The following is a 27,552-nucleotide window of genomic DNA, read 5'->3' on the forward strand; positions in this document are numbered from 1 at the left end:
GTGCGTGTGCGTGCGTGTGTGTGTGCGCGTGCGTGCATGTGTGTGTGTGTGTGTGTGTGTGTGTGTGTGTGTGTGTAAGGTACAGGACTTCAATGGCAGCAGGTGGATGAAGGATAGAGAGAAGAAACAGGCAGAGAGGCGTGATGTCTTCACGACTTCTGAATGGCTGGCTGTGAGGTCAGGGATGGTGATTCCTCTGTGTCTGCAGGGTGTTTTGATGCAGGCTCTACCTCAGAGAAGAGGAGCCCCGTGAAGAGGGAGCGCTCTCACTCCCATGACTCAGCATCTTCCTCCCTCTCTTCCAAAGCATCTGGTGAGTTCCCACTTGGGACATCATCCATGGGGCTGCCTCCCAGTTCAGAAACTGGGAAGAACATCCAGGGCCGTGCTGATCCTGGGCTTCTGGTCAGGACGTGGAGAACAGACCCATAAGAATAGCCTAGAACTGAAGTTGACATCTGAGACCTTGAAGCCAGGATAGGACTTTCGGGTCCAGCTGTTGCTGCTGGGAGGAGAGGACTAGGCTACCCCTGGCTGCAGTGTAGGTCATAGTGCCCTGGCATGTGGTGATGCCACTTTTGATGACCCTTCATGGACCTCTGCCTGAGGAGAGCAGGAGTCTTGACCAGATAAGTGAACCCTGGAGGGTTCATGGGAGAAGCAATATCAAGAGCCCATGATGCCTGTACCCAGGAGGAGAGACTGTGAAAAAGTCTCCTGTGGGCACCAACCCCAAGAGGGCCTTGGTCTCTGGGCTCTGCCAAGACCCCACCACCAGAAAATAGCATTACCTGTCTTAAAATGTGCATCAAACTGGGCATTCATTATAATCTGGGAATTGGAAGTCCTTCACCCGTCTCACACGTAGGATAGATTTAGGACAGTTGTTCACTAAAGTTTCCAGAGAACCTTGGTGGAAACTGTGTTCCTGGGAAGGGAATAGTCCAGGTTGAGAAGCTCAAGGGAATACAAGCTTGTGTGGGATTCTGTGGAGCCTCGCTGCGTTCAGGGGACACTGGTTTGTGGTCACGTGTGTGGAGAGCTCAGGGCCCATCAGAAAATTGGGTTTACAACCCAGGAGTGAGAGCAGGCCCTTTGGGTGTGGTCTACTCCACAGATACACATGCCCTTTTAGCGTCAGCCTGGCACTCTGTGACTGAAGGAAGGTCTGGTTTGTGGAGGAGAGATTGGCCAAATGTATGCCTACCAACTTTGCCTTAAACTGTCCCAGCATTCCTGGGGCAGGCACAGGAGCAGCTGTGAATCTGTGCCTGGTTGTTCCCAGGGCACGTCTGACCATATTTCCTTCTCTTGCAGGCTCAGTGCTCTATGGTGAGTCCCTGGCTCAGCTCTCAGGACCTCCACAGGGAGAGCCTGCCAGGTCACCTCCACCCTGTGGCCCTGCAGAAGAGGGCAGGACCCCTGGGGAGATACCACGGCTCCGAGTAAGTCAGGGACCTACGGTTGTCAGCAGACACAGCCCTGGGCTGGCCCCACAACCCGATTCCAGCCTCAGGACTGGCCGGAGGAGCCTGCAGGTGCCAGCCGCCCCATCCTCCCAGCTGTCCTCCTCCTCGGGCTCATCATCCGCGTGTGCCGTGCCCACTGCCAATGTACTAGTCCTCCAGGCATCGCAGTGCACCATGGCCAAAGCCTGCCGGCAGCCACCCGTCGTCTTCCTGCCCAAGCTTGTGTACGACATGCTCGTATCCACAGACAGCAGCGGCCTGCCCAAGTCTGCCTCCCTCCTGCCTTCCCCTTCTGTCATGTGGACCAGCTCCTTCCGGCCCCTGCTCAGCAAGATGATGACGTCAACTGAACAGTCCCTCTACTACCGGCAGTGGACAGTACCCAGGCCTAGCCACATGGACTATGGCAACCGAGCCGAAGGCCGTGTGGACAGCTTCCACCCCCGCAGGCTGCTGCTCAGTGGGCCACCTCAGGTGAGTGCCGTGCCTGCTGCCCCTGGACAGGCCAGGCTTCCAGAGCCGCCTTTGGTTTTGCTGCCCTAGTGTCCGCTTGTTGGCTTTGTGCTCCTTCTACGGATGTCCTCGCTTCCTTTCTGCCGGCGCGATAGGATACCCTGACAGAGGGTTTGGTTTTGCTCAGCATTCCAGGTTGTAGTTCATCATAGCAGGGAAGTTAAGATGGCAAGAGCTTCAAGGCAGCGAGTCCCATCCCACCTACAGTCACGTGTGCATTAAAGAAATGCATGCGTGCCTAGTGCTGGGCTCCATGTCGCCACTCTTCAGCAATTCAGGACCCAGACCCAGGGAATCATGACGCCCTCTTTAGGCTGTGTCTTCCCATATCAAATAACATACTTAGGGCCAGGCTGTGGTGGCGCACACCTTTAATCCCAGTACTTGGGAGGCAGAGGCAGAATCCCTGTAAGTTCGAGTCCAGCCTGGTCTACAAGAGCTAGTTCCAGGACAGCTAGGACTGTTACACCAGGGAAACTCTGTTTTCAAAACACTTTAAAAAAAGAAATATGTAGGATAATCCCTCACAGGTGCAGGCACAGGCCAACCTGATCTAGACAGCCTTCATTAAGACTCTCTTCCCAACCAAGTGCGATGGCGCACACTTTTAATCCCAGCACTTGGAGGCAGAGGCAGTGGCTTGATCTGATCCATGAGTTCAAGGTCAGCCTGGTCTACATAGTGAGTTTCAGGACAGTCAGGGCTACCACCTAGCGAGACTTTGTCTCCAACAACAACAGCGAAAGACTCTTCCCAGTGTAGTGTCAAGTTGACAACTAAAATTAGCCATCACAGTGAAGACTCTTTCTGATGACCCGGAGTAGGCAGGTAGATGGGAAGGGTAGTCTTGTCTTCCATCCCTTGCTAGGTTCCTAGTTTTCTCCTCTATGTGTGTGGGAGTGTAGGGATGGCGTCTGGATAGGAACGTCTTGTAATTTCAGGCAGAGTCCTACCTTCGCCCTTGTGGACAGTCTTTGACTATTTCTTCAATGGGAAACGAAGTGACAGTTTGCATTGGAGAGTTTTGGTGGACAGTTAATGGGGCTCAGGGGGCTTTGTTTCCTGGATTCTGCTCATTTCTCAGCTCACCATGTATCCAGCCTAGACCACTTTTCTTGATAAATACACAAGGATCAGAACTGGGAGATGGGTCAGTTGGTGAGGTGCTCACTGTGTAAACACAATGTTCATGCCTTCAGCACCCACTGAAAAGCTGGGTGTGGCCTACACACTTATCCCAGTGCCGGGGAGACACAAACAGGAGGACCCTTGGGGCTCACTGGCCAGCTAGGAGAGCTGCATTAGTGAGCTCCCGGCTCAGTAAGAGACTGTGTTAAAGAAAATAAGATGGGGGGGGGGGGGTTGGAGGAGGGGCTGCTTGTTGGTTCCCAGCTGCCTGGCTAGCTTAGACCCTAAATGATCACACAGAAACTGTATTAGTTAAATCACTGCTTGGCCCATTAGATCTAGCTTCTTATTGATTAACTCTTACATATTAATTTAACCCATTTCTATTAATCTGTGTATTGCCACGTGGCTGTGGCTTACAGCGTCTGTCTCTGGCACGGCTGCATCGTGTTTTTGACTCTGTCCTTCTTTCTCCCAGCATTCAGTTCTGTCTTCCACACCTACCTAAGTTCTGCCCTGCTATAGGTCCAAAGCAGTTTCTTTATTCATTAATGGTAATCACAGCATATAGAGGGAAATCCCACATCAGGGGGGCAATTGAGGAAGACCTCAATATTGACCTCTTGTCTTCATGCATGCTTGCACACTCACATATACACAGACACACTCTCACACAGAACCCCATGGGTCTGGGTGTTGCCTATGGTGGTCATGGGAGGAGGGTGGCATGTTCTTTACAATTGGTTAAAGACTGAGAGGAGACCCGGGGTCCAAGTGCCTGGAACCACATTTTGTTCAAATGTCTCCTGATTTGATCGTGCCTGTGTAGAGGTGTAGGTGCTTAGAGAATTGCCTTGCTCCCAGGAGAGCACACTGACGGCTCTGTATGTCTCATGATCATGTACTATGTGCTCAGTACCATGTACTGTCGTCCCACTATCAAGCTCATCTCCAGGGATCCATCCTGAGAAATGTAAATGCACAAAATGAATGTAAGATCACTCATGGTAGTATTGTTTATAATGAAGAAAAATGACCCAGAATGAAAGTCCCCTGGCTAACTGTTTAGCTGACTAAACACATATGGGGATAAACGTATCCTAGAATTCAGCCACAAACATTTTTTTTTTTTTTTTGGTTTTTCGAGACAGGGTTTCTCTGTGGCTTTGGAGCCTGTCCTGGAACTAGCTCTGTAGACCAGGCTGGTCTCGAACTCACAGAGATCCGCCTGCCTCTGCCTCCCGAGTGCTGGGATTAAAGGCGTGCACCACCATCGCCCGGCAAGCCACAAACATTTTAAGAGGTCTCTTTGTTTTGCCAATGAGATTTCTTTAAGAAACCTAACTTGTAATCAACATGCCACCCACATAATGTCATATTAATTAGCAAAGAAACCATTGTATGTGTGAGTATGTCTTGAGGGATCTTGGGACGGCTAGCTCCTAACACACTGTCTTTAGCGGGGAGGCAGGATCAGTGGCAGTCTACTTTCTTCTCAATCTGTATTTTTTCCTTCATTGTCTAAAATGTCTATACATTACTTTTTCTAATTTAAAAAAAATCATAAAAATGGAGTTGGAGTGGTGGATCTCTTGGCATCGTCATACAAGTGTAAGTTCAGTGCCCCAGCACTCACATAAAAATCCAAGCATGGGGTTTCCTACTTGTAATCACAGTACTGGGGAGCTGAAGATAGGAGGGTGCCTGGGTCAGCATCGCTCAATGAGCAAGTTCTAGGTCAATGAAGAGACTCTACATCAAAAAACAAGGTGGGTGGGGGATGAAGAATGGCGCCCAAGGCTGACCTCTGCGCCTTTACACACACACACACACACACACACACACACATACACACACACACAAATGCATACATTAACACACATAAAAAGTAGAGAAAGGAACATGTTTTCTAAGAGTCCCCACATGTCTGCACTCACACAGAGCTGGATCTTACAGCCGTAGCGCTTTTACTCATTTAATAGATGAGAAGCACGGTATTGGATTATTAATAAAATAAGCACATTGCAATGTGTTCATGGATCATTGGTCCTTTTTCAGTAATTCTATTTTAAATTTGTGTGTGTATGCTCATATATGTGTGTATATTTGTGTATGTATGTGCTCATGCATTTGAGTGTATGTACGTTTGCATGTGTGTGTATGTATTCATTCATGTATTGTATGCTTGTGCTTGCTTGTGTGAGTGTGGGTATGTTTGTGTGTGTGTATGTTCATGTATATGCTTGTGTGAGCACACACACCCTTCCTGCCCCTGGGCTCTGATTCCAGTGTCTTCACAGATAGGGAAGACGGGCGCCTACCTGCAGTTCCTTAGTATCTTATCCAGGATGCTGATTCGACTGACAGAAGTGGATGTTTATGATGAAGAAGAGATCAATACCAGTGAGTTGTGTTTTGTGAGCCCTGGGCTTGGGCAAGTATTCACCAACCTTTGTCAGTGACCTGGTGACTCTATCTCTCCCTTTCAGGATGGGCTCGCAGGTTCATAGTTTGACTTGTCCCAAGGGCCTTTTCTTTCTTGTTGTCTGTTTTCCTCAATGATACAGCCAAGATCTTCATAGGGATAGAGTTGCTAACGCGAAAGCAATTGATGCCTGTTGAGTACTTTCTGTGCGTCAAGCACTGTGATAGATACCATCCCCCATTTGATCTTCAGTACAGCCCTGTGAGCTGGGATATCAGCCTCTCATGTGGGAAGCCCAGCTGGACAGCACCAAGGCAGGAACTGAGCAGCATTGGCCTGTGGCCTGGAGAATGTGGAGTTCTTCATCAGGGAAGGTCCCCCACAACTCAGGCAACTAAATACCTAGGACAGCATCTGGGGGGTGGAGAAGAATTATATTCAACTGGGAGAAGGAGGTGTCTGAGTTTGCTGTTTACTGGGTAGATTTGTTTGGAGTAAGGCATGCATCTCTCTGCACATGCCCTGTGCTAACTGTAAAGCCTACTCTGTTTCCTCCTCACATCCTGCCCAGCAGTTCATGGTCTTGGCCTGGTGAGTGAATCTGTGCCCTTGTGTAAGGGGAACTGACTGCCATGCAGAGGTCACCAGCTACCCACTCTGGCATCAGAGCAACTCCTGCGAGCACTTTCTGAGGTTGAACTTGATCAAGAGAAGCTTTGAACCCAAGACTCCCATCCAGCCCTCTGCTGTTCCGTGGCCTTGTGGTTTCTGTGGTTTCCTCATAGCAGGAGCTTGAATCTCTGTCATCTTGCTTTCTTGGATAGATCAGTGATAAAGACAGGATTTGAATGCACTTTGTCAAATCTGAAAGGCCAAATTCTAACTATTCTATGGGTTCAGGTTTTTTTTTTTTAATTTTTTTCTTGCAAAGCAGGAATAACTTCTGTATCACAAGGTATGGAATTCCTATTAAAGCTCTAGTAAGCTCTGCTCTCCTTCCTCCTTGGATGCATGTCCACTGCCTGGATATAGGATATAGACTTAAATAAGCATCTATAACTTTCTCTATATTACATATTGACCATCATACATGATATCAATATATCATGCAATTGGAGTTGGGCCCACTAGACTTTTTGACTGGCTGTTCAGGCAGCAAAACTCGATGAGCAACAGAAGGCTGTACCTAGCTTAGTGTAAGAGGCTGCTGGCAAGTATAAGATGTGATTTATGCTGTGAGTGTCACTGACCTCTGCAGTACTCTTTAGTGTGAAGCGGCAGCAGCTGAGTTACTATGGCTGGGGTGACTTAGATGATAGAATAAGGAAGAAACCTACACAGGCACCACAAGGACTAGGATCTGGGGCTGTGCATGAAGTAGGTGTTGCTGGAAGGCAGCGTGAGCTCAGGGATCAGGACTCTGGAGGGTTGGAAGCCAGTATGCAAGGGCAGAGAGCAGACCTGTGTCTACAGGACACAGAGCGAAGGCTGTTCACTTGGGTGGGGACAGATCTCAGTGTATGACCTCGTTCTGTTTGAGCCATCCTGAAGTATGAGTATGTCAGCGGCTTTCTAGACACAGTAGGGATCCCCAGGAAGCCATAGATGAATGATGATTCAGCTCCATGCACCATCCTTGGGCACAGTTAAAGAGCACATCCTCGCATCTGTTTCTCATGCATCCATTTTTCTACCAATCCCATAGGCCTCCCAGAGGAATCAGATTGGCATTACCTCCAGCTCACTGACCTCTGGCCAGACCTGGAACTCTTCAAGAAGATGCCTTTTGATTACATCATTCATGACCCGAAGTATGAAGACGCCAGTCTGATTTGTTCACATCACCAGAGCATCAAGAGTGAAGGTCAGGGACTGGGGCAACAGCTCATTCCATAACATGCTTGCTGTCCACACATGAAGACCTGAGCTCACATCCTCAGCATCCATGTAAAAAGATGAGCATAGGAATACACATCTGTAGGTGGGGGAATCCGTAGAGACAGGTGGATCTCAGGGGCTTGCTGACCAGCCAGTATAGGCAATCGATAAGCTCCAGATTCACCCAAGAACTTATCTCAAAAAAAAAAAAAAAAAAAATAAGACCAACATTAGGGGACTCGATATACAGTGCTCATAAAAAAAAAAAAAAAAAAAAAAAAAAGAGCTCTTGAGGAAGACATCTGGTCGACCTCTAGTTTCCAAATGTACCCTTGTGGGTATGTGGATACATATCTCTCTCTCTCTCTCTCTCTCTCTCTCCCTCTCTCTCTCTCTCTCTCACACACACACACACACACACACACACACACACACACACACACACACGCACATGAGGGAGGGCAGACTTTGCCAGTGAAGTAAGATGTCTTACTTCACTCTTGCTCAAAGTACATAGGCTCAATTGCTTCTTATGTATTAATAAATGTCAGCTGGGTTGAGATGCATCCTGTTAGGGTTGCTCTTTGGTAGTAAGTGAGTGATTTGCCAGAACCTGGTTTAGCACTGAGACTGCCCATTGCCAGTAGAAGGAAAGAAGTACCACAAAGCCCATGAGACCCCCATAGACTTATGGTCAGGATCTGTTGAAGGCTTGGTTAATGGAAGGATTTCTGTTTACGAATTTGTCCCCAAATGGGTGCATATGTTCCTCTGTCCTCAGCCTCTTTTTTAATCCCCAGGGACGCTGACTTCTGTGGTCTGTGAGGACAGCCTCAATCAACCCTGCTGGCAGTGGGACTATTAGTGTAGCCTGAGAAAATTTGATAAATGTCATGTTAGGGAAAACAGTTTACCTATAACCCGGGTGTGGTAGTGTGCATCTGTAATCCCAGCACGTTGTAGACTGGGGCAGGAGGATCAAGAGTTGGGGGTTAGCCTGGCTTACGTAGTGAGACCTTGTCTCCAAAGAGATATAAGGTACTTGCTGGCCTGATTCCCTGTCATTGACAGGGGAGGTGGGGGTGTCCCTTCCCATAGATAGCCCTAATGAAGGACCAGTGTTACAGTCGTACTCCTACCAAGTTCTTGAATAAACTGGGGATCACACATGCTGTTAATTTATTTCCTAGTCATGGGAACCTTCCTTCAAAGTGTTTATGAAGCTTTTTTAGATCCACAAGTATGATGCCATGCAGTCCGAGTTCTCCCGTATTAGTATCCCCATTGAGATGCTGACCTCCTATGACCAGGGCCTAGGGACACGAGAAACAATCTTCAGGGCTGGTACATTCGGGTGGGGTGTCTGCTCTGGGCTGAGGCCGCTTAACTCCTGGAATATCTTTGCAGACAGAGGGACTTCCCGGAAGCCGGAGGACCTGTATGTGCGGCGTCAGACAGCACGTATGAGACTATCCAAGTATGCAGCATACAACACATACCACCACTGTGAGCAGTGCCACCAGTACATGGGCTTCCACCCCCACTACCAGGTAGGATTCAGGCACTGGCTGGCTCTCTGGCTGCTCCCAGCAGCTCCTGCTGGTGCCACATCACAGCCCATGTGTCTGTTTCCCTGTGGCCCCTTGATAATGTTCTAGGATGGGAGAAGAGAGTTCAGGAAGCTCTCGCTTCATGGGTTGCATGCCTGCCAGGCAGCCCTCACAGGTCATGACATATTGTCGACTCTACAGAACAGTCCCTGTGGTCATCCAGATATTAGTGGCTGAGACTAAGGGTGCCATTCCTATCTTCAGGCTCTAGAGAATTCAAAAGTTACTTCAATGCGAGGGACACTTGCTGAGCGCTTACTAGAAGGACCTGAGAGCGCACATGCAAATCAACCTTGTTTCCATCCTTAGGGTTCATGATTTGCAAGGGAGGTGAGCAAGATTTCAGAACAGCATGAGGCAGGAAGGAGAATGATATGGTTGTGGCACAGAAATCAGATAGATACGGAAGGAGTCTGAATTATTGGGCACCCACTGCATGCCAGCCGCTTACTCATGTCTCTCTTATGTACCAGCTCTTCCTGTTATGAATGAAGAGATGGATTAAACTCCCTGGCCATGGCTCTGGCTGTCTCAGGCTGACTGATCATCAGGGCACTGTGTTACAAACTACACCTATAGTTCATTCAGGGTTCCCTGGCTGGAAAAGGTTCCCACTGGAGCCTTGGCATCGTCAGTTTACAAATGAGCATCGGTTGAGCATCCCTCATCGGGCCATCCGAAATCATCACTAACATGACGCTCAACACAGATTTCAGAGCCTTTGGGATTTGAGACTGTGAATGCCCAGCTAGAAAAGTCCTTAGAAATGTCACAAGGTCTGAAAAAAAATCCTAAATCTGTAGGATCCTTGGAGTCAAGCATTTCAGATCGAGGATAATCAACCTTTGCAATTCAGGTGGGGTAGAGAAGGGACTTTTGAAGGGTCAGTAGGAATTTGTTGAGGGACCAAAGCCAGTGAAAGGAATAGCATGTCCCAAAGGGGGAGTGCAGAGTCTGGGGATGAGAACTGATCTCATTTGGCTGTGGCCAGAACACAGAATGGAAGATGTGGGTGTCCTGAAGAGGCAGCAGGAGGGTGGGTGGAGAGAGGGTCACAGAAGGCCCTGGGCACCCAGAAGCAGGTGGGCTTCTTCAGAGAACTTGATAGGAAAGGTTGCAGTGTGGATGGGCTCCCCCAGCTACGTAGCTATTAATAGACACGTAGACTCTAGTAGTTTAGATTTAAGAGTTTCATCTTAATTCAGACCCAAGCAGGGAGGCAGGAGGACGTGGAGGGCTGGAGCAGACGGGAACCAGGCACACCTGCTCATGACAGGGAACTGAAGGCTGTGGTCCTGCTGGAAATGCCCAAGACAAGGATTTGATTGCCCCTTGTCTTGTTTATGAAGGGAAATGGCATCCAGAGACTTTACTGCCTAGCCCCGCAGGTCTAATCCCCTTGCTTTCCAGAAGACTCTATGGCTCGGGCAGAGCCCTAGCAGGAACAGAAGGAAGCGTGTGCTGGTGTGGCGGCTGCTACCTCCCTCTGCAGCTCCTATGTAGCTCAGATGAGGGCAGGAAAGGCAGAGCTCAGCAGGATCCGAGAGGCCGCCCAACCAGGAACAGAGCTAGGACTAGGGGTCACTCCCCGAAAGGAGGACACACAAACACTGCGTGTAGGAGGACACACAGACAGTCACGTGGGGTAGGAGGACAGTGAGGTTAGCCTAGGGGACAGGAGTGAACCTGCGACCTCTGGATCCATACAGACCTCTGTGTCCATAGTAACCATGCCTCCTAGGAATGCCATCCTCCCCAGGATTGTTAGTGACAACACAAAGGGGACAGAATGGCACCTAACACAAGGCTGAGTGTATTACGATATTCAAGGCTGTGTGGCTGTTATTGTTCTGCTGTATGCCAGCTCTCATGACACCTACAACAGAAAATGCCCTCTTAGATTGAAAACTAAAAACTGGGCTTCATAGCACAGGCTTATTATCCTAGTGACGGAAGTGACCAAGACAGGAGAACCACAAGTTCAAGGCCTACCAGGACAACTTAGACACTAACTCAAAAAGCTGAAGATGGCTTAGGGCTGTAATTTAGTGGTAAGTATTTGTCTAATAGGTGTGAGACCTAGGTTTAATACACAGTAGTTTAAAAGAAGGATCTGGGGTGCACTGATCAATCAGCTTGCTAACTTTGCAAATTCCAGGCCAATGAAAGAGCTTGTCTCAAAAATAAGTGTAGACAGTGCTGGAAGAAAGACACCCAAGGCTGTCCTATGGTCTCGCATGTGTGCACACATGCGTGCGTATACACACACACACACCCTACACACCCACCATGAGATCTTCATGAATGCCCTGTTTTCTGACCCAGGATGGCCTCCAGGTCAAATCTCATGGCAGAAAGGCTTAGTAATAGAAGCTACAGGACTGGGTAAGCACAATTGGGATTCAGGATGAAGCTAGCTCCGGCCCCGTGAGGGTGGCCTTGGTTGTGCTCACCCAACAGCCAGATCTGAGCACCTTAGGCTCTCTGCTGTGATGCTCTCACACTATCGGGCAGGGGTGGGTGTGAACTGGGTGTCATCATGGCCAGGCGGGGCCCGGGTTCTTTGGGAACGTAAGTCGGCCGTCGGACTCTGATGATAAGCTCTGTCCTTCTTTCCCTCACACCCCAGCTCTATGAGTCCACCCTGCACGCCTTTGCCTTCTCTTACTCCATGCTAGGAGAGGAGATCCAACTCCACTTCATCATCCCCAAGTCCAAGGAGCACCACTTTGTGTTCAGCCAACCTGGAGGTCAACTGGAGAGCATGCGCTTGCCCCTCGTCACAGACAAGGTACTGGCTTGGGGATCCCTGAGTTGGGGGTGTAGACACATAGGTGCCAAGCCAGTCAAGGGTGTTTGGAGCAGGTTATACAAACACAATAGTGACTGAACCTGAAGGAAGCTGAAGGTCTGGGCTTGGAAGTCACTTACACTGGGGCTTTGTTGTAGCACTTGCTAATTATGCCAGTTGTCCCTTAACAGTGCTGAGCCCCACTTTCCTTACTTGCAAGGGTGGGCAGTAACATTTCATTTTAAAAAGCTTTCTGATGGGCTGGAGATGGGGCCCAGTTGTTAGAGTTCTTGCCTAACACACACAAAGCCCTGGATTCCCCAGTACCGCACGAACTGGGTGTGGTGACTTGTTCTGTGATCCTGACACTGGGGAAGTAGAGGTAGGAAGATCAGGATTTCAAGGCGTGTAGGCCAGCCTGGGCTATATGAGATCTCATGTCAGAAACAGCCATGACGTTTGCTGTAAGCATTACTTAGAATAGTCAACACGAGGTAACTGCAGCACCTGGAACACATCACGCGCCAGTGAAATGTTCACCCCCCTACACACACACACTTGTTGACGCCCCATGGAACGTTTGGCTAGGCTGAGGTAGGAGAAACAGGAGAAAGATCCCAAGACTGCCTTAGGTCCTGTCCCCAATGTCCACAAAGACTAACTCATAGTCTGTGTTTTCTGTCTTGTCTTCTTTCTACATGTCATTTGGGGGAGACTGATCCCCAGTATCTCACCGTTTCTCCCCACGTCCTCACCATCTCTCCCCTTATAGATGACCCGTATAGGGTTCCTTACTTCCATGTCTACCTGACAGCCTCAGGGTTGACCGGATGTGATTTACCAGCCCTTATCAGCAGACAGGAGTGGAGGACATTGCTCCTCCTCCTTGGGAGCACCAGCTGTCAGTCAAGCTGGACTCGGCCTTGCTTACCTAGCAGTCTGTTGACAATGAAGCAGATCTCTGTACAGCACCAGAGAGGTCTCAGTTACTTAGATGCCTGGGGACCCTGGAATCTGGTGGTGTCGTGGCCCTTTTGTAGGTGTACCAGGAGAGGTTGTTCATACTCAGTTCACTTTCCCAGCCTCCCAATGATAACCTACAAACATTGGTTGTGTATATAGTGGGTGCTTTGAGGAATTCATAGGCAACACAAGCCCCAGCTCAGTCACAGCTTCTCATCAAGCAAAGAACCAAAGGGAGGGTTATGGGTGTGAGGCATTACCACTTGCAAATACTGATATCTAGGCTATGTAGGATGTCCATGACCAGAGTGAAGGGAGTGATTGGACATACAGGAATAACACCTGCCAGGACCAGATTCCAGTATGTGAGAGCGATGGATTTGTGTAGATGGAAGTTTCAGTCCCACCCAGTCCACAGCCATTCAGTCTCAAAGAAACACACAGAGGCTTATATTAATTATAAACTGTTTGGCCTATTAGCTCAGGCTTATTATTAACTAGCTCTTTCAACTTTAACCCATAATTCTTGTCTATGTTTAGCCACATGGCTTGGTACCTTTGCTCAGTGAGGCGTTCGCATCTTGCTTCCTCTACATCTGCCTTTCCTCTTCCCTGAATTCTCTTTGTCCAGTTGCCCTGCCTATACTTCCTGCCTGGCTACTGGCCAACCTGTATTTTATCAAATTGTTATGTGACAAATATTTACAGTGTACAAGAACATTATTTCCCAGATTCCAGTATGAGAAGGTGATGGATTTGGTTACTTGGTGGATGCCGATTAGGTTATTGCATAACACCCAAGCTTCTCATTCCAAGGCCTGAGGATAAGTGGCACTTTGATGGATGCTTGCTCTGAATTTGATCAAGCTCACTCTTGTGTCTGGGTTAGCTGTCATTGGCTTATAGTAGCCAGCTGGAGGGCATATGTCTAGAGCAGCCTCACAGAGCTCTGCTTCTCTGCCGTGTAAAGCTGTGAGCACCAGCAGGCTAGCCCAGGCTTAATTGTGGGCACATTCCAAAAGGGTACACTCTGCAAGGCCATGCTCTGAAGGGGGACAGCATCGTTTCCCCCACATTTTACTGGCTATGGCTAATCACACTGCTCTCTCTGAGATCAGAAACGACTGTATCTTTCCACTGAAGACGTGAGACGGGGCAAAGAGTCCTTATGCCTGCATTTACGCATGCCCTCCCTCGCTGTCCCACTACTTTGCAGAACCACGAACACATCAAGAGCCCAACCTTCACCCCGACGACGGGCCGCCATGAGCACGGACTCTTTAATCTGTACCATGCGATGGATGGGGCCAACCATCTGCATGTGCTGGTGGTCAAGGAGTACGAAATGGCCATTTATAAGAAATACTGGCCCAACCACATCATGCTTGTACTCCCAAGCATCTTCAACAGCGCCGGAGTTGGTAGGTGACTTTGACATATATGACCAGATATGCTTTTTGTGAATGAAGACTCGGGAGAATGCTTTACAGAAGGAAAGCACTGAACGGTTGACATTACATTCTTTGCTTGTGGAATGGAAAAAGCTGCTCTGATGTGTTTGATTGTGTGTGTGCACTTGCTAGTGAACGTGCATGTGTGGGAGGTCAGAGGACAACCTTGGGGTCGTTTCCCCAAAGGAGTCCACCTTGGTTTTTGAAACTAGGTCTCTTGTTGCCTAAGACACAATGGTTTGACAAAGTTGGTTGGGTGTGTGAGCCCCAGATATCTGTTGGTCTCTGTCTTCCCAGTGCTGGAATTATACACACAGACCACTATACCCAGCTTTATAAAATCTGTGGATCCTGGGGCTCAAATACAGGTCTTTGTGCTTGCAAGACAAGTTCTTTACCAACTGAGATATCTTCTAGCCCGTGTTAGGATTTCCTTATAAATAACCCTTAAACAATTGTTTGGTTATTTATTTAACTTATTTTCTCAGCTGTTAAAAAAAAGAATACATGTATGTATAAACTATAGAGGGGTCTTTCCTTGCTGGTGGTCAATGGTCATTGGAAGGGGGATGTGTAGTATTGGTTCCCGTGTGTCTGGTGTGGGCTCTCTGTCTTGGCCGTGAGGATGTAAGATTGAACACTGAGTCAGGTCACATGGCCACCACAGGGGCTGCCCACTTCCTGATCAAAGAGCTGTGCTACCACAACCTAGAGCTGGAGAGGAACCGGCAGGAGGAGCTGGGGGTCAAGCCCCAGGACATCTGGCCATTCATCGTCATTTCGGATGATTCCTGTGTGATGTGGAACGTGGCCGATGTGGACTGTGCGGGAGAACGGAGCAGGTGAGGTGGTCTGGGTGAACCACGCCAGACAGTGATGGGCAGTCCCCTCTCCGCCTGGAGGACCATAGTGTGCCTCTCATGACAGAAAGCCAGGGTTGTGGATGTAGCAGAAGTGGACCCATTGTCCAAGTCCTGATTCTTTTGATTTAAAAAAAAATCATTAATGAGAAATATGATACAGAATGCAAGGACTGGGAAGGTGGCTCAGCGGTGAGGAATACTTGGCTGCAGAATCGTGAGGATGGAATTCAGATCCTAGAACCCACATAACAAGACACATTTAGCAAATGTCTTTAACTCCTCCTCTAAAGGCTCATATGCCTCCACGCATGCACACGTATATGCATCCAAACACATACAGACACATACACACATGCACATGTACATAAAATCTTTAAAAATGAAAAAGACATATATACTTAGTGTGATACATACATACATACATACAAAATCAAAGTATAACATGTATACAATTTTTTTCACACATCAAACATACCCAGTTAGCTGACCCCCTCCCCCTGTCATCAATAAATAGACATTGCTTGTCTCCCAAGATGCTCCTTGTGTTGTGCTCTAGCCCTGATCCTCCCAGAACCCTTCACTCTTGGCATTAATTTTTGCTCATGTCTTTAGGCATGCAGCTAAAGCTTTGGGGGTTCTAGGTTTCTCATTTTGAAGGGTGTCAATCTCCAGGTTAGCGTTCATTGTAGAACGCTACACCATTGTCTGTATGTAGGCTCCATATGTGGGACATGATTATATTCTGCACCTCAAAGTCAGAATAAATATGAAATATGTTCCAGGATACCCTCTGCCTTGTGATTGGATGGCTCTGGGTTCTTTCTGTATCAGACCTGCCCAGCACACACCACGCAGTTAGGAAGCCATGTTCTAGCTGACTTGGCATCTCTCCTCCAAACAGGGAGTTTTCCTGGTCTGAGAGGAATGTTTCTCTGAAGTACGTCATGCAGCACATTGAGGCCTCCCCCAACATCACACACTATGCCCTGATCGGCATGCGGAAGTGGACCAGCAAGACAAGGGGCCGCGAGGTGCAGGAGCCTTTCTCCCGATGCCACGTGCACGACTTCATCATCCTCAATGTGGATTTGACCCAGAATGTGCAGTACAACCAGAACCGGTGAGCACTGGGTCCTGGGTGGGAGCTGGCCTCAGTACCCGTAGCCCTGAGCCCTGTAGAGGATGCAGATTCTCCTCTGTTCTACCTGCGCTGTACTGTTGCTGTGGCCAAAAACAATGCAACAGAAGCAACTTGAGGGATGAAAGGCTTATTTGATGGGGAATTTGACAGTTAAGTCCAGGGGGAGGGGAAGGCATGGTGGCAGGGGTGTGAGGCAGCCAGTCACATCTCCATTGTAAGGACACACAGAGAGATGAGCGAAGACGCTCAGCTCCCTTTCTCCTTTGTACATAGTATGGTACCCCAGCCCACGAATGGTGCTGCCCACATACAGGGTGGATGCTCCCATCCCAATGAACCCACTCTAGAAATCCTCCCAGAGACACACCCGTGTTGATTCTAAAGCCTGTCAGATTGACAATCAGGATTACTCCCCACAGCCGCCGAAGCAGGGGCTCTGCCCACCGCACTGGGGGTCCTTGTGTGCCGTATAATTGTCCCGAATTCTGATGGAATCGTTCAACTCCACCCCTTCATAGATGCCTTCCCTAGTGAGCTACCTTGTGCTGGGTGTTCCCTCCCCTTAGGCTTCCTCGACAAATAAGTCACATTTTAGCCATGTTACCCTCTGTCGTAGTCACTGCTCTGGTGCTGTGAAGAGACACCATGGCCACAGCCACTCTCTTAAAGGTAAAAGTTTCATTGGGGCTGGCTTACAGTTTCAGAGGTGTGGTCCATCATCAACATGGCAGTCCATGGCAGCATGCGGGCTGACCTGGCGCTGGAGGGGTCGTTGGGAGTTCTATATCTAGATCCTCGGGCAGGAGAGAGAGAGAGAGAGAGAGAGAGAGAGAGAGAGAGAGAGAGAGAGAGAGAGAGACACTGACTGGGCCTGGCTTGAACATTTGAAACCCTAAAGCCTATGCTCCAGTGACACACTTCCTCCAACAAGGGCACACCCACTCCAACAAGGCCACACCTCCTAATCCCTCTCAGGTTGTGCTACTCCCTAGTGACCAAGCATTCAAATCCTTGAGCCTATGGGGGGCATTCTTATGCAAACCACCACGCCATCAAAGAAAACTGTAGAGTGATTTGAATGAGTTGCTTTCCAACCACAGAAGTCTGTTGACTGCGCATCCTGTATGCCAGGCAGTGGGCCACGTGGGGGTGTGAGGTTGGAAGCCTGGTTGGCTTCCTGCTGGAGCCCAGAGTCACCCACACACAGAGCATACTTAGGCCCTGGCCTGGCCAACATCCAAAAGAGAACAGAAGCAAGAGGAATAGTTTTGCCTTTCTGAAACATGACTCAAAAAAGCAGGCAGACCCAGCTGAACCTCACAGTAGCTCATAGGGACTGAATTAGGGGCCTGGAATTCTGGGAGGGAGAAGAACATTTTCTCAACATGAACCCACCTTCCTTGGGGTGGTTCCCTCAGCAGATCAGAACACCCCTCTCCCCCAATTAACTCTAAAGGGAGGAGACAAGGGCATGTCTCCACCTAGCGATAGATCCATTTGTAACCCCCTAATGAGTATCTGGGGGCCTGGGAAATGTGCCCAGTCAGACCCACTCCTCCTTTGACTCCGTGCAGGTTTACGTGTGATGATGTAGACTTCAACCTTCGCGTGCACAGCGCAGGCCTGCTGCTCTGCCGGTTCAACCGCTTCAGCGTCATGAAGAAGCAGATCGCGGTGGGCGGGCACAGGTCCTTCCACATCACATCCAAGGTGAGTGTGGCAGCACTGACAGTAGGTGCTCAGGCCACACCCAGGTGGCCCTGGTACCAAAGCTGAAAGCGGGAGCCTGGGGATGGAGGGTGGCGCCTCGCCTTTTAAGGGAGTCAGAGGATGGGACACTTGGTTCCAAGCCCTGGGGACCATGTTTGACATTAAATGGCACCCAGGGAGTTGCTGCTTAGTGCAGGATCACCAAGCAAACCATTCTTGTGCACTCCTTCGCTCCCCATCCAGGCGGGGTGCAGGGTTCTAGGTTTGTCTTCACACCATCGGATAGCACTTGGCTGAAGAACTGTTAACGTCATGCACAAGGCTAGCCAGCTTCGTGGCCATGTTTGTCTGCCCATGAGCCGGGGTCTAGTGGGACAGATGTGACTCTACTCCGGTTGTCCTAACTGAGCAGACACATCCATTTAAGCAAAAGCAAATCAGATATCCTCCAGACAGCCAGATAGGCTGGCCAACCCCTGCCTGAAGGTCCCTCTGATTCTCGTTTATATCTTGGATCTTGTCCTGATGTGTGACATCAGGATGTCCTTTCCTGGTGTCTGTCTTTTCCTAGTCTCCACCAGCTCATTGCAGAGTGACCTAACCTGAGCTGGAGCACTCCTGGATCCCAGTTCCACACAGCCATCCCACAGGCAGGGGCAAAGCTTTCTTAGTGAACCAGAGCCCGGCTCAGAGTAGCAGGCCTTCCAACGGTGAGACCTGCTCAACCCAAGAACTTGAGGACCAATGACTAAGCCACTGCAATGTTTTAAAAGAATAGAGTGTTGATGTGGGGACCACCAAGATCTTCCTACCAAAGATCCTGATGTGCCTTTTAATTTACTTTTATGTTCCCATTGTCATTTTTAAGTTCTTGGGTTGAATTTTCTTTCTCACGTATCTGTGTATGCGTGTATGTATGCATGTGTGTGTGTGAGAGTGTGTTGTGTGTTTATGTGTGGTGTATGTATGTGTGAGTGTGGTGTGTGTTTGTGTGGTGTATGTATGTGTGAGTGTGGTGTGTGTTTGTGTGGTGTATATATGTGTGCGTGTATGCCACAGTGCACATACACAGGTTACGTGAAGTTGGTTCTCTCCTTCCTTCACGCGGGTCTTAGGATTAAACTCAAGTCCTCAGACTTGGCAAGTGCCCTAGCTCACTGACCCAGCCCTAGCACTTACTTGTTTTTTAAAATTTTCATCCCAGCTTGAACATAATCTTAATTGCACTTTGGTTAAACATGGTTTGTTTTTTTTTTTTTTTAAATTTTCATGCTAGCGAAATCGCTCACTTCTATTTATTTTGTTACATATAAACCAGCATTTGGTGGTTGGTCCCTTTTCCCGCGGACATGTGGACTTGCAGAGGAAGACAGACTTAGGGCAGCCCCCCTCTGTTAGAAGCACCATGGAGCCACAGAAGATGTTGCAGGGTGACCCAGCGTTAACAGCTGGGTGGCGAGGCGTCCATGGGTGCCCCCTAGGAGGAAGCCTCAAGAACCCGGAAGAGTGGCAGGAAATAGATGGAAACTTCTGTGACTGGCCGTAGGAAACTTCTAGACTTTGCTGTTACGACTGATAAGAAGCCAAAGTCCTGAGAACCATACAGTCAAACTTAGCTCAAATAACAACCCCGTTTCCATGACACCAGTTCATAGATTAGCTAGATTTATGCCCCCAAAGGGAGAATGACTATTGGAACAGCTTAAGGGAAAAAGATTTCTTTTGGCTTCCAGGTGGATTTTGGTCCACCAAGGTGGGGTGGGTGGCAGAGGGGAGGACTCAGCCTATGGTGGCAGGACCGTGTGATGGAGCTCTGTATGGGGTAGTGAACCATGATGTAGACATCAGGGGAGCGAGGGGCCGGGCTGGAACAGCCCTTAAAGGCCCACCCCCAGGACCTACTCCCATCAGCTAGCTTCTACTTCCTGAAGGTTCCACAGCCTCCCCAAACACCACCACCAGGCAGGGAACAAGTCCTCAAGACACGAGCTAATGAAGCTTGGGTATTTCAGAGTGAAGCCGTAGCAGAGTGCTCATGATTTCCAGCAGAGGTTCTGATTTCAGATTCATTTCAATTACTGAGCAGCCTCTGGCTGCAGCAAGGGAACCGTGCTGTGGTAGAGCATGGGGCCTTGTGGGTGAAGGCTAGACAGTAAGGTGGAAGAGCTGTGGGAGAGGACGCAAAAGGATTTGGGGGTCAGGGAGGAGCTGGCAACTTCTAGATCAGTGGTTCTCAACCTTCCTAACACGGTGACTCTTTAATACAGTTCTTCATGCTGTGGTGACCCCCAAACATAAAAGTATTTTCGTTGCTACTTTGTGACTGTAATCTTGCTACTGTTGTGAAGTGTAATGTAAATATTTTTGGAGAAAGAGGTTTGCCAAGGGGGTCGTGACCCACAGGCTGAGAACCAATGCTCTAGATGCTCTAGTTGCTTTTATAGCTCAGGCTCTGTGGGAGAGTTTCCAAGACCTGTGTGTACTTTTATTTTCTTTGGATAAATTTTCTCCATGGAATGATCAATGTGTATAAATCAATGTGATCTCATTAGTCGGTTTTCACAGGCTTTCAATGGTGGTGGTGGTGGTGTGTGTGTGTGTGTGTGTGTGTGTGTGTGTGCGTGTGCGTGCTTGTACGCTCACATGCATGTAAATGTGTGTTTGCATGCTTGCACGTGTGTCGGCATGCATGCGAAGCCAGACATTGGAGGTGGCTGTTGAAGCTCTTGAACTATTTCTCTCCACCTTACCCGTTGAGAGGCCGTCTGTCACTGAACCCAGAACTCACTAGTCGGCTGGACTGGTTGGCCAGTGAGCTACAGGAATGCAGCCTGACCTTTCCTCTCCCAGCCCTGGGGTTACAGATACATGTGACCATGTCTGGCGTTCACATGGGTGCCAGGGTTCTGAGCTCAAGGCATCACGCGTGTGCTGCTGTATTTTCCCCGAGACAACTGAGAGACCTGTCCCTCTTCTTGGCAGGTATCTGACAGCTCAGCGGCCATTGTGCCATCCCAGTACATCTGTGCCCCAGACAGTAAGCACACGTTCCTGGCGGCTCCTGCTCAGCTCCTGCTGGAGAAGTTCCTCCAGTACCACAGCCACCGCTTCTTCCCACTGTCCCTGAAGAACCACAGCCACCCCGTGTTGTCTGTGGACTGCTACCTTAACCTAGGACCTCAGGTAACTTGGCTTGGAATCCATAGAACAGGTGGCCCAGTACCACGATCTTGAATCATAATTACAGCATCTCTCAGGTATCTATGGAGATCGGTCGGCAGCTCCGTGGGTACTGGGAGTTCACATGCGCTCATGTCCCTTGTGTTAGCATTGCTCACATAACCCTCCTATACACTTGGCTTTACCTCTAGGTGGCTTACACCCATTGCAGTGTAGATGCTATGTACATAACCATACTACGTTGCACACTCAATACAGACTCAGTCCTCCAGATATTTTAGACCTGTGGTTGACAGCATCTGTGGGTATGGATGTGTTGAATGGGGTTTCTGTCCCACTAGGTCCCACAGCCAGTCAGTCTCAAATAAACACACAGAGGTCTACATTAATTATAAACTGGTTGGCCTAGTAGCTCAGGCTTCTTATTAATTAATTATAACATCTTATATTACCCATAATTCTCGTCTGTGTTAGCCACGTGGCTTGGTACCTTTTTCGGCAAGGCGGTCACATTTTGCATCTTCTGTAGCTGGGTCATGACTGCAGACTGAGCTTTCCTCTTCCCAGAATTCTCGTTGCCCTGTCTCTACTTCCTGCCTGGCTACTGGCCAATCAGCATTTTATTAAACATAATACAAGTGACAGGACAAAAGATTATTGTCCCACGGCATGGATGGAACCTGTAGATACTGAGGCCGGGCTGTGCTCACCCTTTACCTCAGATGCTCATCCATACTTGACCTCTGCCAAAACCGAGGCAGAGGGCACCGTGTTAGTTTGTCAAGGCTTTACTGATTTTCAAATCAACTTACGAGTCGGAACAAACCTCCTAGAATTGACTTTTTTAAAGGATATGATTTGACGATATCATGACTAACTCCTCCCCAAACTCCGCCTTGAGTTTGCCCCAGCACGTGCTATGTGCTGGCTATTAGTCCCAAGTGTGACTGAGTACTTCCTGGAAGGTGACCCTCCTGGCTCCTTCTTTTCCAGATTTCTGTTTGTTATGTGAGTTCCAGGCCCCACTCCCTAAACATCAGCTGCTCTGGCGTGGCGTTCAGTGGGCTCCTGCTGTACCTCTGTGACTCCTTCGTGGGGGCCAGCTTCTTGAAGAAGTTCCATTTTCTGAAAGGTAATGCTTCTATCTCGGACCTCGGCCACTTTCACCCTGCGTCTCCGATGACAGGACATTGGCCTCAACTCTCAGAGTAGCAGAAAGCTGGGACTCAATTCCCGGGGACCATTCAGTAGAGAAAAGACCCCCTTGTCTTTTTCATGAATGGCAGGCCTTTCTCATTTCTCTGTTCCTTATCCTTCTCAGTCCTGTATGTTGGTTCCCGGGGCCCCTTAGAGGCTTCTGTGCGCTACAAAGCACCATGTCCTCCATTGTCTCCAGTCTTTCTCATTTTCTTGTTAGTAGCTGAATCTGGAAACACCCTGTAAACAGGCCCTTGTCTGCCTATGGCTCCAGGCCTGCTCTAGTTCCTTGCTGGCGTTGCTTGTACCTTGCCTGTTTTCCTTGCTCTCAATCATTTAACTAGCAAGAATAGGGCCAAACCTCTTACCTCGGGAACAGTGTTTAACAGCCTTGTTTAGTTTGCGGTCTGGGGGCCCCAGTGTGCCCCAGGTTAGCTAAGTATGGTAAACTTACTTAAAACATCCAGGCCCAAATGATGACCGAACACAGGTAGAGAGGGAGGAGAAAAGACTGTGAACAGAGCCTGGCAGATGGGTGGTTTACTGCAGGCTGGGCGCTATGCAGATGGAGAATTTCTATGGCGGGGCATGTGGCAAAGGTGCGAGCTGCCCAGGGCCCACCTGAGTGAGAAGCGGTTGCCCTGAGATAGTAGTGGCTTGAGAGCCCAGGGCTGGAGCTGAGATGGTTTGACCTGGCAAACAGCCGCCATCTCTGCTCTCCTTCATCCCTGTTCTGTTCATCTTCTCTGCCCGCTACACTGTCTTCCCAGCAAGCCTGCCTAATCCCTACCATTGTCTATGATGCTGAGATTAGGAATCACTTAGACAGGCGCGGAGGCCATAGGGCTCCTGGCTCTTCCACCCAGCCACTTGGTTATTGCGAGTGGGATCCCAGAGGGCACGGGGTGCCTGGCACTTCCACCCAGCCGTTTACTGTGAGTGGGTACTTTGGAAGGACTCAACCCCTTTCTTTTCATGCCTCTGTCATTGCCCTCTCAAGGAGCCACCTTGTGTGTGATCTGCCAAGACCGGAACTCACTCCGCCAGACCGTGGTCCGCCTGGAGTTGGAGGATGAATGGCAGTTCCGGCTGCGGGATGAGTTCCAGACAGCCAACGCCAAGGAAGACAGGCCACTCTTTTTCCTCACTGGACGACACATCTGAGGGCGGCGGGGCTGGAAGAGCTCCTGAGAGTGTGGGGTCGTCGGGACCCACCTGCCACTGAGGCTGGTGAAGGTTTCAGACCAAAGGCTCTATGAACTGGGTCATGCACAGACCCTTGTGACACATGTCACAATGTCCCGTGGCAGATAATGACTTAAAGCTACAGCCATGAGTCCTTGATGGCAAGAAAATGGAAGACTGGGCCAGTCCACATGCCCTGGGCTATCTTGAAGTTCGTTTTATGAAGAATGAAATTTGAACTCCACTGTCGCTCATATGGTCACTCATATGCTTCCACGGACAAGCCTGACCTGCTCTAGAGAAGCCTGGGTCGTCTTGTTACAGTGCCTGTGACTGTGATTTCACATAGTAGGTTTCCCACGACTCCCTCCAGAGCAGTATTCCAAAGGAACGTTTTAACTGTAAAGGCTGGAGACTAGACAAAGGTGTAGATCATTTTAATAAGAATTATTTAACCACCTCCAAGTTTTCTTTGCAGAAGCTAGCCCAAAGGCATCCAGTTTAATATGATAAAATGAATTGCTTTAATTTAGAAAAAAATGGAACTCTTAAAATAATACAGGGTAAATACCCTACCTCTTAGAAAGGGCAAAGTGGAAAAGAAGTTTTCTTACAAACCAAAGGACTTTGGGGAGGGAATTAGGATTGTCGCAGTGGACTGAGGATTTGCCTTCCGAAGGAAAGAGGACCAAAGTGCTTACATGATAAAAAAAAAAAAATAATGAAAACCAAAGTTATGTACAAGACAGTGAAGAGGGCTGGAGCGACGGCTCAGCGGTGTAAGTGTGCTTGCTGTGCGGTCCTGAGGACTGGAGTTGGGAGCCCAGCACATAGATTGCAAGCCACGTGTTCTGCAAATGCCTGTAATTCCAGCTCCGAGGGACCCAATGCTCTCCTCTGACCTCTGTGTGTGCTCAGGCCTGTGTGCACGCGCGCACATACACACAAACAGAGAGAGAGAGAGAGAGAGAGAGAGAGAGAGAGAGAGAGAGAGAGAGAGAGAGAAGAGAGAGAGAGAGAGAGAGAATCTTAAACCCCAACAAAACCAGTAAGGACCAGATTTATAATTTTTCGAAGTTCACTTTTCAGTGAGACAGCCTGAGCTTTCTTATTCATCTTAGTTCATTTAGAGAGAAAGTGGAACTAGAGAGAAGCAAGCAGATGTGTGTTTCCCCTACTGGTGGGCGGTTAGATCAACGCATTAGGACGCCCCCTGGCGGCCGGTCTCTATGTACGCTTTATATTACTCCTTAAATACTGTTCTCATTTGAAAGATGAACATGCAAAGAGTGCAAGCCGTGACAAGAACCAGAAGCACAATTCAAACCGCTGTCCAGCTCCCTCTAGACAACAGTGCTTTAGGAATGACCCACGGCTATCGGAAAACTGAGGTTGCTGAAAACGTACTCAAAACACAATCCTTGGGCCCATTAGAGGTGGACGGGCACTGTGCGTGGTGACGGTCCAAGGAGAAACCTGTTCAAGTTGATGCCAAAGATTTACTGCCAACTTTTCCCCCCGTGGAAAAAAAAAATACACAAGTATAAAATATTTAGATCAATGTTTATAAAAGAATCACTTTGTGAATGTCATGATTCCTGATTTGGAACAAAACTGGTCTCTAGTTTATTTAGTTTGTCTCCTGTAAATAGCCAGCCCCTAAGCCATTCTCCCTGTTTTATTAGTTAATTTAAACTAACACTCTCGACTGCTTCAGTCTTATAAATAAAACATATAAGGCACTTCTGGTTTGCATGGTGGGTTCAGATGGTGTTGTTTCAAGGAGACAGTTTAGCCAGTGTCTTCCTGGGACTGCCTGCTTCAGATCTCATAGCAAGACAGTATACTTTGGGAAAGAAAATATGAACTGTGTCACAGAGGGCTGGGGAGATGGCTCAGTGAGTGCAGTACTTGCTGTGCAAGCATGGGGACCCAAGTTCGGAATCCCAGGACTCAGGTAAAGCTGGGTGTGGGTGCACACATCCTTCAGGGACACGGGAGATGGGAACAGAGCCCCTGAAGCTCCTGGCTGACCTACATAGTAGGGACAATGGAAGACCCCGTCTCAAGGTGGAAGGTGAGGATTGACTGTGTTAGTTATTTCGCCTTTGCTATGATAGAAAACCAAACACAAAGCAAATGAGAGCAGGAGTTTGAACCCTGGAGGGGGGGTTGAACAACCCTTCACAGGGGTCCAGTATCAGATAACCTCAATATCGGATATTTACATTATGATTTATGACAGTAGCAAAATGACAGTTATGAAGTAGCAACAAAAATAATTGTATGGTTGGGGGGTCACCACAACATGAGGGGCTGTACTGGAGGGCCACAGCACGAAGAAGGTTGAGAGCCACTGAATTAGAGAAAAGAGAGCATATTCAGCCTCTACAGTCACCTCAAGTGTGTAGGGAAGGCAGTTGAACAAGATACGGAAAGAGGAACTGCAGAAATTAACACCATTAATGCCAGAGAGAGGGAGGAGAGGGAAGCCGTGTGGGGATGTGTGGAGTGAACCGGATCTCACGGAGCAACTTTAAACAAGGTTAAACCTTAAACAAGGCTAAAACCAGAAAAAAAGTGAGATGACAATGTTTACCCAAAACATCAAACTCAACTACAGGTCTAGAATAATACTATGTGCCTCTGTTGGCGGTTACCGGGAGTAACAATGGCCACAATGCTTTGCAGACCTGGGAACACTGCTACGGGCTAGATACAGCAGGAAATGTCAGAAATACAAATGGCTGATGATACCTAGTGACAGCTGTGGAGAAAACTGATTTTCCTTTTTCTAGCCCGACAGAGCAGCTGGGCTCCTGGAGTAGAGAGAGTAGAAAATGCTAAGCTATATGTAGCATCTCCTCCCCTGCAAATACCGTAAACTAGGTTAGGGCTCTGACAGTGGGGAAGGGAAAATCAGGAGGCAGGGAGAAACTAAAGGTGGTGTTCATAACATGCCCATCAGGGAGAGGAAACATTGGGAGCTGGGGCTCTCTAATCCACAGGACCTGTCCCTAAAGTCTGATTGACACAGGTCATCTCTTGGAGATGGAACATTCTTAGTGAAAAGCTTGTTCTTGTTTTTCCTGCTTACTGAAGCTTAGTGTTTGCCTTTAGACAACGCTTCTGAAACCTGTGTGAGACTCCAGGATGTGGCTGTGTTAGGAGGGAGGCCCCAAGAAATGGAAGGAGCCAGGACCACAAACAGCCATCTTCCTCCTCTTGATGTTGTTCTATGACAAGAACCTATAACCCAGGACACGCCCACCCTGACTCCCACCCCCAGCCTGGGTAAAACTTCAGAGATCTCAGAATTCACTTGCTGTTTGGACAGAGCCTAATTGTTGGGCCACAGTTTCTGTGGTCTCACAGATTCAATTCTGATTGTTTGCTCCCATATCAAGCGTCTCGCGAAGTCGAGAGACTTGGTGTGTTACCTGCTCTGCTTATTGCTATAGAAAAGACCCAACAGAAGCCACTTAAGGAAGGCAGGGTTTACAGGGCTCATGGTTTGAAGGTGTGGGCTATCATGGAGAAGGCGTGGTGGCAGATGCATGAGTCGGCTGGTCACGTGACATTCGCAGTCAGGAACCAGAGAGAGATGAGTGACAGTGCTCAGCCAGCTCCTCTCTTTCCTTTCAGTACGGAACCCCAGCCCCTAGAATCTGTCATTCACATTTAGGGTGGGTAGTCTGGCCTCGCCTAATCCAGTGTAGGATCCTCCTCGCAGATGTGCCTAGAATTTGACAATGTTAACCGTGTGATTCTAGCTCCTACCAGGTTGGTAGTGTCGACCATCCCACTTAGCAAGATGGCAGCCCTGGCCGTTTCTGTCGTGGGTCCACCCGCTGCGGCTCACTGACTGTCCTTAGCCTTTCACACTCAAGGAGGTAGTTTATAACCATAGCTCCCCAGCTGTGGAACTGTGGAGGCCATGGAGCCTGCCTCCCAGGGAAGCTGCCCACCTTCACGTTGTTTCTGTAGAATTACCTTCACAGTCCTGGTGAAGGCCAGACCCGTCACCGTCCTCCTTCCACGTTCTCAA

General features: G+C 48.9%; 1 protein-coding gene across 1 annotated transcript in view; it reads left to right on the forward strand.

Moving 5' to 3' along the window:
• Greb1 (growth regulating estrogen receptor binding 1) overlaps positions 1–24,490 on the forward strand; it is a 128,941-nt gene extending 104,451 nt beyond the window's left edge. Inside the window, exons 22-34 of the mRNA XM_005366529.3 lie at positions 209–313; positions 1,318–1,943; positions 5,411–5,513; positions 7,241–7,399; positions 8,821–8,963; positions 11,653–11,814; positions 13,994–14,198; positions 14,896–15,070; positions 15,993–16,211; positions 17,807–17,942; positions 20,925–21,125; positions 22,116–22,254; positions 23,320–24,490. Of these exons, the coding sequence (XP_005366586.1) occupies positions 209–313; positions 1,318–1,943; positions 5,411–5,513; positions 7,241–7,399; positions 8,821–8,963; positions 11,653–11,814; positions 13,994–14,198; positions 14,896–15,070; positions 15,993–16,211; positions 17,807–17,942; positions 20,925–21,125; positions 22,116–22,254; positions 23,320–23,483 (2,537 nt within the window). The 3' untranslated portion in view covers positions 23,484–24,490. The remainder of the gene's footprint in view (positions 1–208; positions 314–1,317; positions 1,944–5,410; positions 5,514–7,240; positions 7,400–8,820; positions 8,964–11,652; positions 11,815–13,993; positions 14,199–14,895; positions 15,071–15,992; positions 16,212–17,806; positions 17,943–20,924; positions 21,126–22,115; positions 22,255–23,319) is intronic.
• Positions 24,491–27,552: the final 3,062 nt, after the last annotated feature.

The sequence above is a fragment of the Microtus ochrogaster genome, unplaced genomic scaffold (assembly GCF_000317375.1).
Source record: "Microtus ochrogaster isolate Prairie Vole_2 unplaced genomic scaffold, MicOch1.0 UNK10, whole genome shotgun sequence".
Taxonomy (NCBI): Eukaryota; Metazoa; Chordata; class Mammalia; order Rodentia; family Cricetidae; genus Microtus; species Microtus ochrogaster.